The sequence below is a fragment of the Lampetra planeri genome, chromosome 21 (assembly GCF_965212315.1).
Source record: "Lampetra planeri chromosome 21, kcLamPlan1.2.h2, whole genome shotgun sequence".
Lineage (NCBI taxonomy): Eukaryota > Metazoa > Chordata > Hyperoartia > Petromyzontiformes > Petromyzontidae > Lampetra > Lampetra planeri.
The window spans coordinates 8329651-8345625 of NC_136127.1; the positions used below are offsets into that span (position 1 = coordinate 8329651).

General features: G+C 44.2%; 1 protein-coding gene across 1 annotated transcript; it reads left to right on the forward strand.

Moving 5' to 3' along the window:
• The first annotated feature begins 1441 nt into the window (after positions 1 to 1441).
• LOC144724630 (guanine nucleotide-binding protein G(I)/G(S)/G(O) subunit gamma-11-like) lies at positions 1442 to 12084 on the forward strand. Its single transcript, XM_078603913.1, has 3 exons — positions 1442 to 1535; positions 7504 to 7611; positions 11208 to 12084. Exons 2-3 carry the CDS (start codon positions 7528 to 7530, stop codon positions 11331 to 11333), a joined length of 210 nt encoding a protein of 69 aa, XP_078460039.1. The 5' UTR covers positions 1442 to 1535; positions 7504 to 7527; the 3' UTR covers positions 11334 to 12084.
• The last annotated feature ends 3891 nt before the right edge of the window (positions 12085 to 15975 follow it).

Genomic DNA, 15975 nt, shown 5'->3' on the forward strand with positions numbered 1-15975 from the left:
TGACGTCGGTCAGGAATGCCAATAGGCCGATGAACTAAATGCATACAGAGTGTACGTTTCATTATCTATACTCTCTGTACGTCGACACACAGAATGGAGTTCTGCTTACATTTGCTTAATTCCCACTTAAGCTGAGCCAGCGCAAACCACGGGGGAGTGCTTTCTCGAAAGAAGATTGAGACGTGAGCGCATTAGCCCGGCTGCTGTAAGTAATAGCGGAGATTAGCTGCTGACGACAGGACAAAATCGGCTCAGTCCGAGTCCCGCAAGGGCAACGCGAGGTCTCATCAATCAAGCGACCGGTGAGGGTGGCTGCCCTTCCGTGCACCACGAAGAGATGTTTTTTTTTAACTAATTGCGTTACGCACGCACAATTCGTACGCACGTGCGTTTAACTTATTTCGCGCCGTGCGTAGCCAACTGCGCTAATCGGAGGTGCGGGCGAAAGACAACCAACTCAACGCAAAAAGCAGTTGGAAAGAAATGAGTTTTCAATCTAGACTTAAGAGTACGTAGCTCCCAGTGGCTCTCTATAATATCGGAGAGGAGAGCGTTCCAGACGTCCGCAGATGTGCATCTGAAAGTGCGCGATGCAGTGGCCATCTTTGTTCGATGGCGAGCCAAATATTGTGCGTGTGTGAATCAGCTCCATTTCCTCTTGTGCATCATAATATAATACCGTAATTCACTTATTTATCCAGGAAGGCCACACTGAGTCGCACGACTCTTTTCTTTCAAAAGGGTCCTGCTACATTGGATTTGCATTTGAAGTCGTTTTAAACAAATTAATGATGCGTGCTTATTACACACGTGGAAGGAAACCCACGCCTCGCGCGAGGGTGCAACACTCGATCTCCACACAGATATAAAGAGATGGCGATTATCATCTTGGTTCTTTCGGTAAAGTCACGTAGAAGGGAAATAATAAAAATAAGACGTAATAAAATAATTCTCACGACGTTTCGGCCACAATGCAAGCAGCCGTCCTCAGGTGAAGAACAAGTCTGTCGGGAAGACAGCGTCTGAATGACACTGTCTTCCCGACAGACCTGTTCTTCACCTGAGGACGGCTGCTTGCGTTGTGGCCGAAACGTTGTGAGAATTATTTTATTATGTTTTATTTTTATTATTTTATTATTTCCCTTCTACGTGACTTTACCGAAAGAACCAAGATGATGAATCCCTGCAGTCACGAACGCTTTAAATCGAAAGATGGCGAAGAGGGTTTCACATTATTGGTGCGATACACCAACCTTCGCCTTCCAAAGTGTTGTATTACCGGCCACGTGTGAAGCTACCATCACCCGGCTCGCGAGTGAGAGACAGTCCCGGAACGCTGTTCCGTGAATTATATTGGCACGCCACAATCCATCTCGCGTTATTCTCTCCTCACTGTGTCATATCACCATCGCGTGAACTCCGGTCATCCTCGCAGCGGATTTTGGCTGCTGGCCATCGAACAAAGACGGTCACTGCATCGCTCGCTTTTGGATGCCCTCCTGCGACCGTCTGGAACGCTCTTCCTTCCGATATTGGTAAGCCACTTGAGCTCTGCACTTTTAAATCATCTAGATTTAAAACTCATTTCTTTAAAACCTTTTTTAGTGTTTAGTTTGTTGTCCTTTCCCCGCACCTTCGATATACGCTCAGTTGGCTATGTACGGCGTAAAAGAAGTTCAACATACATACTCCTATAAACCATTTCATATGATTATAGGGATATATAGGGTGCAGTAATGATTTGTATTATCAATGGGCACACCTTGTACTCGAGTCGCAGTCCCTTACACCAATAACCACCACTCAAGCCGAGCAGCATTCTGTGAAATATATAGTGTACAATAATATGCTCGGAAATGAAACTGCTAACGTGCATGAGCAGATGACAGTGTGTATTTTGAGTCTATATGCAAATTCGATGTCTTTTTTTTAAGCATGAGCGTGTCTCGATTCGTGGTCACGTGGTACACTGCACAACACGTCTGTATTTGAGACATAAAGCAACGCAAGTGCAAGTAATGTACGACCATTATCTTTGATCATATTTAAATCAGTGCCAATTAAGGGACATTTGTTTTACTCGTGTTGTTCTCTGAAGCTGCCCACAGGCAAACAACGATGTCGGGTGCATTCAGGGTGACCTGGCTATAACGCTTGTAGCTATACACATCCTAGACGGCATGCACCCCGGGATATTTGACAAGAGTTTGAAGTTCAGTTGATATCAGACGTGGAAAAAAAACTGACTTTAAAGCCAGCGCATAATACAAGTGCGTGACTGTCTTGCAGGAATATCAAGCAGCTATGAAGCCAGTCACGGCGCTGATTTGTAGTCACCGCACCAGGTGCTCATTTAAGGCTGAGTCGACTTAGTGGACGCCCAGTACCAATTGATATACTGTATATATAGCTGTATATGCCACTGATGTTAGTCGGGAGTCGAACTCGGGCGGCCGGGCTTGTAAGCGCCGTGCGCTGATAAGTGACCGCGTCTCAACCGCCTGCGTACTCTGTCACCGTCTGCCGTGTTCTATCCACTGCTGGATGAAGGCCTCCCCCAGGTCACCGCCACCCGTCGAGAGAGCCTGCGGTGTATTAAACGCATCTCGCACTTGTCGCGTGCATTGCTTTCATTGTGTAGGGTGCACGGGGTGAAACGTTGTGTTTGTGCTCGGCAGGCAGAGGTCGCAAACGGGTTTTGATTCCTTACCCGTACCCGTACCCGGCCGGGTACGGGTACCCGTTCCCTACCCGTACCCTACCCGAAATGAGTGACAAACGGTTACTCACCAGTAACTCACGGCCTACCAGTACCCGTACCCGACCGCACCAGGGTCGTAAACGGCTATCCGTACCCGGCCGGGTACGGGTAGCCGGGTATCGGGTAGGGTACGGGTATCGGGTACCCGGTTGCGACCTCTGTCGGCAGGCCCTTCCGTACGAACAGCAAACGTTGCACGTGCTCGCAGGTACAACACGAGTTTTAATCGTTGCCAATCACAAACACACGATTCCACGCTTGCGTATGACAACGTCCAGGTCTCGCCACGACAAGAGGGCTTCAGGTGAAGGAGCGCAGAGTGCAGTGGTTAACTATGCCGGGGTTTTTTTTGGAAAGTACCGCGAACGATACACCTCTTGTACACGTGTAGTGAGTTCTACCGAGTCGCAGACGCATACTTGGGAGGCAACACATTTATTTAACTCCAACACACGGGGAAACTTCCCCTTAACAGAATAACAACCTATAGTGGTGACCACCAGGCTAGCTACACCAGTTACCACGTGACTGGTGTAGCTAGCCACGTGGTGACCACCAGGCTAGCTACACTAGTTACCACGTGACTGGTGTAGTTAGCAAGGTGGTGACCACCAGGCTAGCTACACTAGTTACCACGTGACTGGTGTAGTTAGCCACGTGATGACCACCAGGCTAACTACACTAGTTACCACGTGACTGGTGTAGTTAGCCAGGTGGTGACCACCAGGCTAACTACACTAGTTACCACGTGACTGGTGTAGTTAGCAAGGTGATGACCACCAGGCTACTACACTAGTTACCACGTGACTGGTGTAGTTAGCCAGGTGGTGACCACCAGGCTAGCTACACTAGTTACCACGTGACTGGTGTAGTTAGCCAGGTGGTGACCACCAGGCTAGCTACACTAGTTACCACGTGACTGGTGTAGTTAGCCAGGTGGTGACCACCAGGCTAGCTACACTAGTTCCCACGTGACTAGTGTAGTTAGCCTGGTGGTGACCACCAGGCTAGCTACACTAGTTCCCACGTGACTGGTGTAGCTAGCCGGGTGGTGACTACCTAGCTAGCTACACTAGTTACCATGTGACTGGTGTAGTTAGCCACGTGGTGACCACCTGGCTAGCTACACTAGTTACCATGTGACTGGTGTAGCTAGCCTGGTGGTGACCACCAGGCTAGCTACACTAGTTACCACGTGACTGGTCTAGTTAGCCAGGTGGTGACCACCAGGCTAACTGCACTAATTACAACATAACTCGCAACTACGGACCAGGACCACAGCTCGGGTCCAGGTCCACGTGTTGGAGACTCGTTGAGCGGAGAACGTAGACGAAGCTTTCTTCAGGATAAACAACAACGCAGGTCTCTCTGGGGACCCGGCTTATATTCTCTGCGGCGTGGCTAGCTCCGCCCTTGGCCACGACCACATTCCAGAATCCTAGGGAAGGATCTGGATGCTAACCACGTGACCACGCCTATAGCCCCCACTTGGGGCCCCTTTGTAGGCTTAACTGGTCACGTGTCCTGTCGGGTCAACCAGAGTGCCATGGCCTTTAGTAACCTCATTCCTAACACCCTGTCCTGTAGGGTTGGCACTGCACGCCAAGGGTGGTGCCATCCAGCACTGTCAATCAGTGCTCACCGGGCCCCTCTAGGGCCGGTACTACACCCACACCAGTAAGATACAGTAAAATGTAGCTGTGACGGTCCCACCTGATGACGGAGACTTGTGTTGCCTCCGAAACGTCGTGATTTATTATTTTATTTCTATGATAATTTTTATTTTTATTTTTACCTACGTGACTTTACCGAAAAAACCTAAGAGTATACACCCACACCCTTGTGGTGTATGCGGTGTCGCTACACCGCACGCTGTGCCTCTAGGGTGACATCTCGCGATGCCACTACAAGACGTATTTGGGTTGCATGGCCACAATCGCACGACTGTGGCCACGCCATTAATCCATGTCTGTGCGTGACTATTTGTCTCTGTGCGTCTCTTTTGGTGCCTTTGTGTGGCTCTATCTCTGCGTCTCTCCATGCGTTTCTATGCGCCTCCGTATAACTTTCGATGAGCAGGGTTGGTTACGTACATTGCGAAAATGTAATATTCCCCCTTACCACCGCTATGTTTCGCGTCTTGAGAGTTAGTCGTTTCATACAAAGTTCAACGTTCGATCTGAGTCTCTGTGAGTCGCAAGCTACAGCGCTCTAACTTTGTGGGTCTCCGTGGGAATAACTATACGGTCCACAGTCGCATGGCCGTAGTCGCACTACCCTGAACAGCCTTATATTGTTTTCATTTATAAAGCAGATGCACGCAACGGTGCGTTGATGGCCACGCCAGTGTGTGTTTGAGGTGTACCGTCAAACACAATGAATATCATTGGAACCTCATTTGCCAGTAGCAAGATATGATAATTGTTTTTTTACCCTTTTATCTGGCAACAAAACTGACACCTTTTTTTACGAGGAGTCATGTTTGCATAGACCACAATACCTGCAGTCATAATGCAAACAAAAAACATAACTCTGATAATGTATGCACTGTCCTTGAAGTTGATTGGTCCACACCCGAGACAGCTTTCCTTAGAGCCTAGTCTCACATGGTGTTGGACCAGATGACGCCAAAAGGCGCACGTGGTGTCAGTTTTGTTGCCAGATAAAAGGGTAAAAAACCAATTATCACAATGAATATCATCAACAGGGCGTACAGCATTAAGACCATAATTATATCGACAACAAAAAATGCAATGCACTGACATGCGCTCTCTTTTGAAAAAACGGGCGAAAGCCAAAGGATGTCCGAGAAGCCGTGGGGGGATAAGGCTCATGGGAGGATTATAACGGATTAGAGGTTTACCCTTGGTCTAAATAGCCACGTTTGGGCGACGGCGTGTTAATCAGAGCGGGAGGAGGGAGGGAGGAGAGAAGCAGCCGATGGGCGACATCACAGAGATATAGACGAAGGTACGATGCGCCTCTTGCAATGCACGCGTGCGCCCTCAAGATCGTTATAGCGAGCAGCCTGATCAACTCGTAGGTGAGAAGACACGAGGGATAAAATAATACGGCAGTGCGCGCGTTTTACCGGCCGATGTCAAATGTAGGAGTGCTAAACGTGTGCCGCGATTCGCCTTTTGAAGGTGGTCGCGTTGGCTTAAGAGACGGGCGAAAAGAGTCGGGACGCTGTCATTTTTGGAAGGGGGGAAAAATGTGAAGGGAAACAAATATCAAAGCATATTCGCTGTAATGACGAATATTCTGAAATAGTATTCTTGTGTCCGCTTTAAAAGCGTTTACCAGTGATTGATGCTGGTTAACATTCGGACTGTCATTCAAATGTTTATATATAAATACATGATGATACATGTTGTTAGTGGAATGGAAGGTATAAAATAAGTTTGGAACATTAATGCACAGATTCCATACACAGCTGCTCTAATTTGTATATCGGGTCATTTTAAGTTGTGAAAGCACATTGATTCATACGTACAAGTTTAAAAAAGTCAAATTGATTTCTCATTGATTTGGTCCTGGGGGAGATGTTCATCTCACATTGTGTAGACCGACGCTCGTGGTTATTCTCCATTGCGAATAGGTGACAGGTTAATCCATCAGAGAACCACTCATGCCAATATCCGTGTCTCTAACAATGCAAGACCTTATATAAATATGGCATAACAATCATTCACAACCCTTTGTACATCCACCGCTGAATGAAGGCCTCCCCATGCTGTGACAGTTGTGAGGGCGCTTTGACTATGATAGGCGATTCTAGATTTGAAGCTTTCGTTACTGCAAGGATTCATATTCTTAGGTTTTTTCGGTCACGTAGGTAAAAAAATAAAATTAATAAAAGTAAAATAAAAAATAAAATAAAAATCACGACGTTTCGGAGGCAACACAAGCCTCCGTCTTCAGGTGGGACCGTCACAGCACGCTCGCTGTGTTGCCTCCGAAACGTCGTGATTTTGATTTTATTTTTTATTTTACTTTTATTTATTTTTTACCTACGTGACTTTACCGAAAAAACCTAAGAATATGAATCCTTGCAGTCACGAAAGCTTCAAATCTATAATTCTTAAATAGTGTTTGTTGTGCGCGGTATCGTGTTTCTCGCTCCACAGCCAGGCTTAGAACTCTTGAAAGGGGCCCTTGGTCAATGAGTGATTTGATTTATGTAGCAACTAAATCTCAACACGCAATACATGTCGGCTGGGGGTGATGCTCATTTTCCAGAGGCATTGGTGTGATAGGCAGATTACTAAAAGCGACTTGTAATAACTAACCATTGAGATAAAAAAAATACTATGATAACTGCACATGCACAGCTTAGGTTGACACTTATCCATAAACTATTGCGAATCGTATTAATGTAGCTATTTTAACATTTGGAATGTGCACATATTCACAGTTGAAATGTTTGTGTTGGCAAACGTACAGCATGGTCAACAAACTTTAGCAATAATGCCGACGACTAGCTTCTCTGACATGTTTTCAGATTTCACCACGTGTTGTTTCGGCCCGATGTCCGACGTTTCGCTGCACGGAAACTAAATTGGATTGAACTGAATTTCAGTTCCTGAAGATCCGCAGCGTGTAGAGCGAAACGTCGGACATACGAATGCCGAACAGCACACAGTACAATCCGAAATGACATCGAAGGGCTGTACATCACAACCGCGAAACCCCAAGCAGAGCGCTGATGACTGGAGGGTGTTGTTGATTGATCCACACAGGGGCAGCAGAATAACTGCCTCGCGATGGAAGAAGAGAGAACGCCCGAGGATACTGCGAAGATGGAGGCAGAGCAACTCCGGATAGAAGTAAAGCTTACACGGGAGAAGGTACGTAGATTCTAGATTTGAAGCTTTCGTGACTGCAAGGATTCATATTCTTTTAGGTTTTTCGGTAAAGTCACGGAGGTAAAAAATGAAAATTAAAATTGATAAAAGTAAAATAAAAAATAAAATAAATATCACGACGTTTCGGAGGCAACACAAGCTTCCGTCCTCAGGTGGAACCGTACAGCTATCGTGCTGTGACGGTTCCACCTGAAGACGGAAGCTTGTGTTGCCTCCGAAACGTCGTGATTTTTATTTTATTTTTATTTTACTTTTATTAACACAAGCTTCCGTCCTCAGGTGAAACCGTACAGCTATCGTGCTGTGACGGTTCCACCTGAAGACGGAAGCTTGTGTTGCCTCCGAAACGTCGTGATTTTTATTTTACTTTTATTAATTTAAATTTTCATTTTTTACCTCCGTGACTTTACCGAAAAACCATTACTGTGTCCCCTCGTTATTCGCCGAGAGGGTTTACGTTCCGGAGATCCTCGTGAATAGCAAATGTCGCTCATAATGACGTTGCCCAACGAATTTCGTACGCGCAACGTCTGCAGATGCTTTCTGAAGCTTCGAGAAATTATCTCTCTCTCTCATCACTTTATCTCATCACTTTATCTCATCATTTTATCTCATCGTTTTCTGGCATCACATTCTCTCATCACTTTATCACATCACTTTCTTTCTTTCTCTCTCTCTCTCTCGATGCAGTCGTGTAGAGTTCCAGATGCGATTCGCAGATAGACAAAATTGCGGATAGTGAGTTCGTGGATAACGAGGGAGTTGCTGTACCGTAATTACAACCTCCCCATTCCAATGCCTATGGCAGTGCCGAGCGTTTTCTCCGGATTCTCCATTTCCCCCCCCCCCCAAATGGAGCAGCATCCTTCTGAAATAATTATTGGGTCTCAACGAGGCTTTGCTGGATAACTAATTATTAGCATAATTAATGACATATGTATTATTGTTATGTTACAATGACACTGACTAGTCACTTATTGGGACTGTCGAATTTTACCAGATTAGCTTCGCTGCTATGCAGATGAATTTAGCCAGTGCAGAGCATATGAAAGGTACACTGAGATCCTTTGACCACAACTATTATTATTCCACTTGTTTTCCTCTGGAAAACAAAAACCTCACCGAATCTCAAGGCTCTTTTTCGGGAGGGTCCTGTCAAGTTTTCACAGTTGGGTAGTTATCTTAATTAAGTACAGTAGTTTGCATGTAATTTTTCATCATTGGGATGCTTGGCTAGTAATAAAATACATTGCATGTTTAATAATAATACAAACATCACAATTGACATGATTCGCAAGTCCTTTGTGTTTATAATATAAAATACAAATTATAAAAATGTACAATAAGATGACCGAAATAACCCAGCGGTTATCGCACAGCACTCGCCATTGAATGAGTCCGTTATTCCAAGTCAAGCTGTCTGGAGACCTCAACGAATTGCCTTCAAAAATCTGGCCATAGCCTGTCGCCAGCCCCTAAAGCTGATGCTTGAGACACTCGTTAGCTCCAATAGTTGTGTTTTGTTTTAACTATTGCACTCTGCGCTGGTGTCAGAGCCGAAACACACATTTCACAATTACCCTAAAAAAAAATTGGTATTTTTTGCATTTTGAACTACGCTGCCCCAGGTGTCCGTTACGTACAATAAATAACGAATGTCATTGTGTTCCCACCTGGTTTAAATAAAGGATATGCTGGCTGAGATTCATACAGGATTACGCACGAGAGTAAATGATTTATTGAGCCGTAATATGAGCATATAAGTGATTGATATTTTGCATTATATATCTATACAGATCAAAGTAAGTGTATATAATTAAGGAATTGAAATGCATTTCACAGCGGCACAAAGTGCTCTCCTCCAGATTATGACATGCTCCAGCAGGTAAAATGTTTGGAGCTGTAAACTTTTTGCTTGGGTTTGCTTCTGCCTACCGCCGCTGCCGATATCCACTTGCTCAAATATTTCATATTCCACCGAACTCCTCGCATTGAGTCGACCGCCGATGGCTTTTGGGTGTCATTTGCATCGCTCCGAGTGGGAAACTCGGGGTGGCGGTTATCTCGATGCAGTCTGAGTACGAATCACTCTGCTTCGCTTTTCTGTATTCATTATTCTTCGATATTACAACGCAAATTTGCTATTAAAATGTAAATTAGGACGAGGGTTTATGCGTGTACAAAAATCTAAATTAGGCAGAGAATCAGTTTGAGATTCATCTTAGTTATTGCGTTGGTAAATGTTGATTTAATTAGCTGTCTTTTTATCTTGAATGTTTGAATAAGTGCTGTTAGCGATCACTTATTACAGCTGGCCTGGCGCATTAAGTGGTGCTCATACATGCCGTGCCATTTTTCTTCCCAGTACAAACAATGATCGCAACAGCTCCACATTTACGTCGGACTGAGTTGAGAGTGAAGAGCCAGGCCATGAAGAAATGTTGATTGCCACTCATGTGCATGGCCAAAATGTTTAACCTGAGTCATTGGTAGCATTCTCTGACTGCGACATCACCAATCCCAGGGTATAAACCTTGCCAATGCACAAAGCCATCATCAATCTTCTCTTTTTGCCTATTACCATCTCTCTATGAAGTGTCTTAATTTGCATTTCCATCGTACAATAATGCCATCTCATATTCTTAGGTTTTTTCGGTAAAGTCACGTAGGTGAAAAATTAAAATTAATAAAAGTAAAATAAAATAAAAATCACGACGTTTCGGAGGCAACACAAGCTTCCGTCTTCAGGTGGAACCGTCACAGCCACGACAGCTGTATCAAGTAAATGAGAGATTGCAGGAGTTACCACTCCGTATATATAACGGAGTGGGAGCTCTTGCAATCTCTCATTTACTTGATACAGCTGTCGTGGCTGTGACGGTTCCACCTGAAGACGGAAGCTTGTGTTGCCTCCGAAACGTCGTGATTTTTATTTTATTTTACTTTTATTAATTTTAATTTTTCACCTACGTGACTTTACCGAAAAAACCCTAAGAATATGAATCCTTGCAGTCACGAAAGCTTCAAATCTAGAATTAATGCCATCTCAATTATCTCTCTGCTCCATATAATTCTACCCCTCATTTCCTGCTCTGAACAAAAATAAAAATACATTTCACATTCTCGAGATGTGCATCTCTGTCTCGTGTTCACATTCTGAGGCTTTAAAAATGAAAACTAAATTCCATTACAAATTTTACATACATACAAGTCACACACGCACACATGCTTATCACGGTCCATATTTCCGTCTTTTGCCGCATGCCAGATTTCGGAACCCATAATTCCTGCTTCCCATATATGTCTCTCTACATTAAAAAAATATCTTTCACACAACGCATTGACCGCTCAGACTTCTGGGAGTGCTTTTTATCAACATTATTGATTCCATACAAGCACACTCCATACCGGTTTCGACGTTCCGTGTCTCATCAGCCGTTATGCTTGAACCAATGTTGGTGGACTACCTGATGTTTATAGGCAAGGACCCTTCTCTATAATGGGTTCTAAATCGACGCAAAACTACACAATGCACAACATTCTCCACCACGATGCACAATGGTTATTTTGTGTTGCAGATTTCCAAAGTTGCTCCGGACATCCTGGCGCACGTAGAATCGAACATGGCTGATGACCCACTGGTGAAAGGAGTTCCCGAGGACAAGAACCCCTTCAAAGAAAAGGGCGGCTGTGTAATTTCATGAGGATAAAACAAGGAAGGATTCCCTACATGTACATACATGCATAGATACACAGCCATGCGATTGATGTGCATCTTGCATGCCCCTCCATGGTAACCTGCTGTCATTGTGTGTATATGTACGAATGAGGGGACCAGTCAAACAGTTGAAGAAACAGGACACGAAAAGTAAGCAGAGAGAAAATTGGGATGGGTTCCTCGGGGATCAAAGCACTTAACCAGCACTGCTGTGATCCTGGGTTTTATTCGGGGCAGCCACCCGTAATTAAATTGGCTTCTCAAGTATTGTGATTTGATGATCTCAGCCCGGTTGCGATTGATTTACATAGGTCCCCGAGACTGACATCGAGACCTGTAGACTCGCGTAAACTGAGTCGTAATTAAACCGGGTCCTAATTAAACCGGGTCCTCAAGTGTAATGAGTTGATGGTTCAAAACAGTTACCGATGACGCCACAAAAACACCCATGTTAAATTAGGTGTTTCACTTCATTTGAGACGAAAAAATCCACCTATGAGAATGTTATTTGGCTGCCATAGGACAAACGTTTATGTAGCAGCGTGCATTGGAAAGTACACCACCCTGATTGTGGATAAAAGGTCACTTTAATTGATTTCAGAAGTCGTTCCATGATGTCACCTTCAGCGGGCTGTTCTCCAACACAGGATGATGCACTGCTTTGTGAGATTTTCACTGGAACTTTGCTAATCACGTGATATATGATAGCACAAGCAGAATAAACGTTTGGGAAATAATATGTATAGTGACTCGTTCATTTTGAATATGTACAACCATGGCATTGCTTATTTCACAGTACCTTAGAATACTTGAGTAAAAATAGTGCTAAAATTAGGCATGACATCGTCAGCTCTGCTTTTTATTAGTCTAATTTTGCAAACGTTTTGACCACCACCAGTACATCTATCTGAGCTCCATATCACTTGAGTAGATTGAAGCCAGCGTGATTTACAATGTTAAGCACCACACGTCCCGCAGCTAAACTCATAACATTTTGTAATAAATCATGCAGTGCAGAATAACTCGGGATTATTAAGATTAAATTAAGCATTGCTGAAACTTGCCCTAAAACTTCTGCGACGCAGATTTTAACCAATCAGCCGGTTTACACGTATCTGTAGTCAAGAACGAGTTAAGTGCATGCATTCGACATTTACACCTATTTATAACAATAAAACTGTCTATTTTGTCCGTGTTCATATGGATTACATACACTTTAAAGTGTATGACAGAGCAAGACAAATAATAAACATCCCCAGACACATCGTGTCCAACATGTTGTTTTCACGTCAGCTGTTGGATCCTCAGCCAGTGGCGACCATTCCATGTTCCCATGACAGCACCAGTCTCATTAGTTTTTGTTATTATTATCATCCATCAGATGTTCTTTTGAGGGGTTAGATCGTGTAAATATAAAATGTGTCGTTAAACCCACCACCACCAGACACAGCCAATTAGTAAAGTTTGTGACATAAACAAAACATGCCAATTCGTTACCAGTTCTGCACACCGGTATGTTGGAGAGTAAGTCCACACCATTTACAATTGTTTTACAATTTCGATTTAAAGCTTTCGTGACTGCAGGGATTCATCTTATTGGTTCTTTCGGTGAAGTCACGTAGAATGGAAATAATAAAATAATAAAAATAAAACATAATAATAAAATAATTCTCACGACGTTTCGGCCACAACGCAAGCAGCCGTCCTCAGGTGAATAACAGGTGAAGAACAGGTGAAGAACAGGTCTGTCGGGAAGACAGCATCTGACGCTGTCTTCCCGACATACCTGTTTTTCACCTGAGGACGGCTGCTTGCGTTGTGGCCGAAACGTCGTGAGAATTATTTTATTTATAGATTTGAAGCTTTCGTGACTGCAATGATTCATATTCTTAGGTTTTTTCGGTAAAGTCACGTAGGTAAAAACATTAAAAAGTAAAATAAAATAAAAATCACGACGTTTCGGAGGCAACACAAGCTTCCGTCTTCAGGTGGTACCGTCACAGCCACGACAGCTGTATCAAGTAAATGAAAGATTGCAGGAGTTACCACTGCGTTTATATAATGGTTGGTAAGGTGAGGCTTGAGACTAAGAACAAACTGCATAACAAAGGCTGAGCCTTTACCATGTTCATAATAAGTATGCGGCCCTTGCCCCACCACCTTCTCCAATCTCTCATTTACTTGATACAGCTGTCGTGGCTGTGACGGTACCACCTGAAGACGGAAGCTTGTGTTGCCTCCGAAACGTCGTGATTTTTATTTTTATTTTATTTTATAATGTTTTACCTACGTGACTTTACCGAAAAAACCTAAGAATATGAACCTAGATTTTGCACTACACCACACCTGGATTTATAACGCAATAATCATTATCATTCACAAGATGGACGAGCATAACCTACTCGAGTGATTTTCATTCCACACATATTTCGTACCACGAACTTCTATCGCACCGAACGTAACCAGCCCTAAAATACATGAAGATAAAGGTGCAGTCCTGCAATTCTTTCCTCAGACCACTGCTGGCAGAAGGGCCCCTAACTTGAGGGGGCTCTGGAAAGCCCCGCTAGAGGGCATTTGACCTACACTTCCATGCTGGTCAGAGGTTTTGGAAGCGGTGGGACTACCCAAAATTTACCCGACCATGTGACACCTACACTGCTCCGATCTCTGGTGTACTCATGTTGTACTGCTGGGTGGAGACAGAGGCAAATTAGTTTAATAAACGTTATTTAAAAACTACAATACCAGGAGGATTAAAAACAGTGACCTCTTCAAGCACAGTGTGAATACTTAAAAGTCCAGCGTGTTCACCATCACACCAAGGTAGCATCCCCCAGGATTCACCTCGTAACAGGGGTGTCTACAACTGTAGCTTAATTTGGTTTAACACGTAGGCTTTTGCGACCAATATTATCCATAAGAGGGTTTTGAGGTGGGGGGGGGGTTAGATCGCGTAAATATAAACGTGTCGTTAAACCCGCAACCACCCGACACAATTGTTAATGTCGTGGAAATGTATAGCAGTCAAATACTCGAAACGCGTGTTTCTAAATGTGGACGGGAAAACCGGAGGACCCAGAGAAAAATCCACGCGACCACGGGGAGACCGTGCACACTTCAAGTATACAGCAGGCGTCAGGGTCGGAATCGAATCCACAAACTCCTGCACATCAGGTGAGGGAGATAACATCTCGCCACCCTGTCGCCCCAAGTATAAAAAAAATCCCCAAACGCCAATGGAATAAAGAGGCACAATTGAACAGAGCACTACACATAAGTAGTAGGACACATTAACTTATTAATCATTAAAACATTCCAAGACAACTTATCAATTCAAACGAACACAGAGAACAACTCATGGACAGTGACATCATTGTCCAACATCGTAGGATATTTACAAAGGTTTAAAAATGTGAGTATTCAATATCTTAAATTGCAATACAGTTTCGGAGGAAATTATATATAGCCCTAGCAAACGATATATACACCCAATTAAATGATCAGATACGTGCTCTAATTAGTACTGTCAGTGAGTCCAATGGCACGTGTGCCTTGATTAAAGAGCATGGACAATGTCATTGGCCTCCATAACATCATCCCACAGCCCTCGACCTCAGGATGGTGCCAGTCTCGTGGAATACCTCTGGCGAACCAATGCTAAGTTCCACAAGACTTTCACTGTCTCTATATATTGTGACACAGATCCCCCGTATAGTCTTAACATATTGTTGGGGCAAGTGCTGTTCGCGAGCACCTATGAAGGTCAGCACGGCACACGAGGGGTTGGGAGGCCAGTGGCGATGTTTTTTCCCATTGCACCAGCTATTCTTTTGAGTCCATCTCAGGGAGGCCCAGGTCCAGTTAAAATAATATAATCGTCAATGGTGTTGGCCGTGAGTGGGCATCGAACCAGGGTCGCCGGGTTCACAGAGCAGCGCGTTAACCAGTGAACACGGACACACACAGGCTAGTGACCGGTGATAAAATAAAAAAAATATACAGCAGGCTCTCGATTATCCACGCTGATGGGGATGAAGGTCGTTGATAACTCAAAATCACGGATAATCCAAAAATATAACCATTTCCCCCGGATCTCGATGCCAAAAACTCACGATCGATGCGTGTGCTCGGTGATAACACTTTCATGCTATCGCGCAGAAGACTCCAGCCACGAAGTGGATAGCAGAGCCAGCCACCTTAATCAACATCAAACTCCACCCACTGCTGTAAAGATATGCTACTACTGCACTGTAGAGGCGACGACGTGGATTTAGGATGAACTGGAGCACATGTTTGTTTGGTTTAAGCACGTGACTCGTAAAAAAACATTTCCAAGAATAACAATGTATGACTGTTATTAGATTATTAATTTGGAATTAAGGGAAAATCCATGAGTTTTTAATTTATGTCAAAATCTCAGGTGTGCGGATAATCCGGAAATCGAATAAACCTCACGCGGATGATCGAGTCTACTTTACGTTGGGTGCAGCGGTGGCACCTTGAATCCTGACTTAAATTTGATTCACAGCCACCGCTAACATCAGTGGTGAGTGATATCCTAACGAGTCCTGGGCCTCCCACTCACTCTCCTTTTCACCATCCCACACGGGACTGACATCGCCTAT